This window comes from Coptis chinensis, chromosome 9 (genome assembly GCF_015680905.1).
Source record: "Coptis chinensis isolate HL-2020 chromosome 9, ASM1568090v1, whole genome shotgun sequence".
NCBI lineage: Eukaryota > Viridiplantae > Streptophyta > Magnoliopsida > Ranunculales > Ranunculaceae > Coptis > Coptis chinensis.
Genome location: NC_141464.1, coordinates 45800059 through 45804678, shown reverse-complemented (window position 1 = coordinate 45804678; position 4620 = coordinate 45800059). Strand labels below are relative to the sequence as shown.

General features: G+C 34.5%; 1 protein-coding gene across 1 annotated transcript; it reads left to right on the top strand.

The window, feature by feature from the left end:
* The first annotated feature begins 3178 nt into the window (after positions 1 to 3178).
* On the top strand, positions 3179 to 3958 carry LOC147476262 (uncharacterized). Its single transcript, XM_086585678.1, has one exon. It carries the CDS (start codon positions 3179 to 3181, stop codon positions 3956 to 3958), a length of 780 nt encoding a protein of 259 aa, XP_086441804.1.
* The last annotated feature ends 662 nt before the right edge of the window (positions 3959 to 4620 follow it).

Genomic DNA, 4620 nt, shown 5'->3' with positions numbered 1-4620 from the left:
GTCATTGAATGGAAGATTGGGCTCCCCTTTACCTCCTTCTTGGTTTACTGGGCGAAAATAACCATAAGCGACTCTCTCCAAAACCAAATGAAGATATCTAGGAGCCCAATCTACGATGGTAGAGAAGTAAATTTTGGACGAAATGGAGATCACATATTGTCTTTTGATGCAGCTATTTTGTCCGTAACCCAAGAACTGCACCATGTTAAAGAAGTGCCTGAAGAAGAGCTCGTTGAAACCATAGTACAAAATATCAGGATATAGGTATTTATCGATATTCAAATTCTAGATATGTATCGTGGATATATCTCTCTCTTTGGGGATATTTGATATTGTTCTACATGCAAATATCGTAGATATATTCAAAATATCGACAAATATCGTAGATATTGTGGATATTTCTTGATATATCATGATACATTATTTATATTTATTTAAAATATAATGGTAAATATTAAATAAAATTGTTATATACATAAAATATCACCAAATATCGCAAAATATCCTCAAATATCACAAATATCATTGAAATATCACCAATATTTGCAGTCGTATATATCTCTGTACATATCGTGATATTTATATATCTTTCTCTGAAATTTGGATAGATATCCCCAAATATCGCGATATATCGGGATATTTTGTACTATGGTTGAAACTGCTCCATCTTCAGAGAGTAACAGGAAATGTGCAAATTTTGGGCATGATGGGTTCAGAGAAGAACTTGGTAATAGAATTAGGGCTTTTTCCTTGTACTACTTCTCTTATTCTTAGTTCCTACCCCTCATTTTCTCCACATAAAAATGCCCAATTGATCCAATTTACCAATTACAGATTCTGTTTAAATCTGAAACAAACACAATAATATAGTTACTTTTCATCGACAAACATAACAAAACATAAACAATAGCTGAAATTTAAGAAAGCCCAACCTTTCAATTGATTCAAACAATTGAATGAACCGTAACCATCTGGAATCAAACAATAACTAATCAATCGATCAAATTAAACACTTGGGCTATCTAATTGAATAAAAAATACAATAAATTAACAATTTTTCAATACAGATGATTGGGAAAAAAATACATGTGATTTAAGAATGGAGATAAGACTTAAGAATGGAGATAAGATTTAAGAAAGAGGTTTTTATCTACTTATCTATTTTGGGTTTTTATGTATTTTGGGCTACAAACAATTAAAATCGCCAAAAAAGGGGCGTATAATTCATTTTTTTAGGTAAAATCTGATGTGTCAGTCTTAGAGAAAAAAGGGGGGCTGACGTGGGTCACTGGGAGCATTCTCAACTACTCAGTATTAATGGTCTTTGATTTGACATTGTTTCACATGCAAATATCGTTGATATATTCAAAATATCGACAAATATTGTGGATATTTCCTAATATATCATGATACATTATTTATATTTATTTGAAATATAATAGTAAATATTAAATAAAATTGTTACATATACAAAATATCGCCAAATATCTTCAAATATCGCAAAATATCCCTAAATATCGAAAATATCATTGAAATATCACCGATATTTACAGTCGTATATATCTTTGAACATATCGGGATATTTATATATCTTTTTCTGAAATCTGGATAGATATCGACAAATATCGCGATATATCGGGATATTTTGTACTATGGTTTCACATGCAAATATCGTAGATATATCCAAAATATCGACAAATATCGTGGATATTGTGGATATTTCTTGATATATCATGATAGATTATTTATATTTATTTAAAATATAATAGTAAATATTAAATAAAATTGTTATATACACAAAATATCGCTAAATATCTCCAAATATCGCAAAATATCCCCAAATATCACAAATATCGTAAATATCGTCAAAATATCACTGATATTTATAGTCGTATATATCTCTTAACATATCGTGATATTTATATATCTTTTTCTGAAATATGGATAGATATCCCCAAATATCGCGATATATCGGGATATTTTATACTATGGAGCGGGAAGGATTAGGGTTTACTGGTATTTATAGTTTGGTTTACAATTCAGAGAGGCAAGTCGATTGGGATTATGGTAGGGGTGTGCACTGTGCACGGGTCGGGTTTGGGTCTAAACCGACAACCGAACCGAACCGGCTGTGTTATACGAACCGAACACAATTAATTTCCAGCCGAACCGATATCCCAACCGAACTTATTGGGTTACGGTTTAACTGATATTAACCGACCCAAATTGACCAGTTTTTATATATTTTTAATTTAAATCAATTAAATATATATATATATATATATATAACGGGTCGGTTCAGGTCGGATTTGGAACTAAACCAATAACCAAACCAACTCTATCGTTTTCAAATATATATCCCTCTATTTTGCACCCCAAGCAATAGTAGTGGCTCTTAAAATTGAGGAGGTCCCCTCTCCACTCTTCCTTCCAATAACATCCAATTTCAAGCTTCAAAGGCCCAATCCAGGTTTTAGGGTATTCGGATTTGTCTCCTACGACTGAATTGAAAGGTTCTACAATTGGTTTCTTTTGAATAGAACTTGTGGTGGTAGTACACCATTTTTGTATGATTTCATCAACGGTGACTTTTTAATTTCCTAGTTAAAATAGCGAGTACTCTGATGATTTACAGATCACTCCCGCCAAAAGGAAACTGGTTCTTATTTAGCCTATTCCCTGCTTGTTTTGTCGGAATGAATCGATAAAGAAGCACTTTTCCATTGAAAGCTGGGTGCTTTAGAGGAGTACAAGTTTTTTATTACGGAATTATTGTCTGAGTTGACTGAACATCAATTAATGGAGGATCTTGCCAAGGTGCTAATTAGAGACAGTGAACCAAATTCAGCTTCATTCACAAAATTCGTTGTGCCTACTAGATGGGGGTATGAAAGTGATTGAATTATTGAAAGGAGGTGGAAGCAAACAATTCTATAGGGAGAAATGAGTGTCGTGTCTTGGAATTGTAGAGGAATTGGTCTTGACTCAACAATTACGACACTTAAAGATCGGATTCGGAAAGACCGACCAAAGATTGTTTTTCTGTGTGAAACAAAGGCATCTTATGAGAAGTCATGTCAGTTAATTCGAAGAATTGGAGATGTGTTTAAATTTTTTGTTGTCCCTTCTAATGGAAGATCAGGGGGGGTTGTGGTTGTTATAGGATTCTATGCTACAAATGGATGTGTTGTATAGTGATGCTTGGGTAATTCATACTTGTGTCAATGACAAAGAATCTCCTATTTGGTACTTTACTGGCGTATATGCAAGTACTAAATTGAATATTAGGACTTTGCAATGGAATGTCTTAATGGGATTACAACCAAATACTGATGAAGCTTGGATTTGTATGGGGGATTTTTACAATGTGATGTCACAGGATGAAAAGTGGGGTCGTTGTCCAGCAACAAGAACTTATATTCTGGGATTTGAAAATATGGTACAGCAGTGCAATTTGATGGATATGGGTTTTGTAGGAGGGAGGTATACATGGTGTAATAATCAAGAAGGAACAAGCAGGGTCTTTACTCAAATTGATAGAGCACTATGCAATGCACCCTGGAGAATTCGGTTCCCTAAAGCGAAGATTTTTCATATACCCACAATAGATTCCAATCATAAATTTTTGGTGCTCAGATTTAAACCATATTACCAAAAATTGAAATGCACTTTCCGATTTGAAGTAATGTGGTTGTCTGATCTAACTTGCCAAGATGTTGTACAGCATGCAATGAATCAGTTGTTTAATGGCTCGCCTTCATACACCTTTTGTCGGAAGATGGCGTATTGTCGACAGTTGCTTATCCATTGGAATCACACTCATTTTGGGTACATAGGGACAAAGATGAAGCAAATTGACGAGCAGTTCGTTGAATTAATTGCAGCAAAACTTTTCCATGGTTGCAAGGCCATCAAAACAGGATTTGCGAGAAGAGAAAGATTTGTTGATGAAATATAATCAGATTTTGAAGCGACAAGAAATCCATTGGGCTCAAAAGGCACACTTTGACTGGAGGAAAATGGGTGAACTCAATACAAATTTTTTTCATGCAGTGGTAGTTCGAAGAAGACATAGAACTTTAATTAATAGTCTTAAAAAACCAGATGGCGCAATTGTCACAGCAAGGGAGGATATAGGTGAGCAGCTTGTGGACTTCTTTGGGAACTTGATGTCCACATCAACATTTGAAATGCCAGAGGATCTTATGCAGGTGATACCTAATTTAATCACTGCCGATGATAATGCTCAACTTATGCATTCAGTTTCAGATAGTGAGATTCTTAAAGCATTAAAAGACATAGGGCCACTAAAAGCCCCAGGTCCTGATGGGTTTCATGCTATCTTTTACAAAACTTTCTGGGCGGAAGTGGGACCAAAGACTGTGGAACTGGTGAAAGATTTCTTTCAGTATGGCACTTTCTCGAAAAGAGCTAAATCATTCGAATATTGTACTCATCCCAAAAATAAAAAACCCAACTCTCCCAGAACATTTTCGGCCAATTAGCTTAGCAAATGTTAGTTATAAAATCATTGCTAAGATAATCGTTGGTCGTATGAGACCTTTGCTACAGAAATTGATTTTGCCCCACCAATCCGCTTTTCTGCCCCACCGCTCTTTG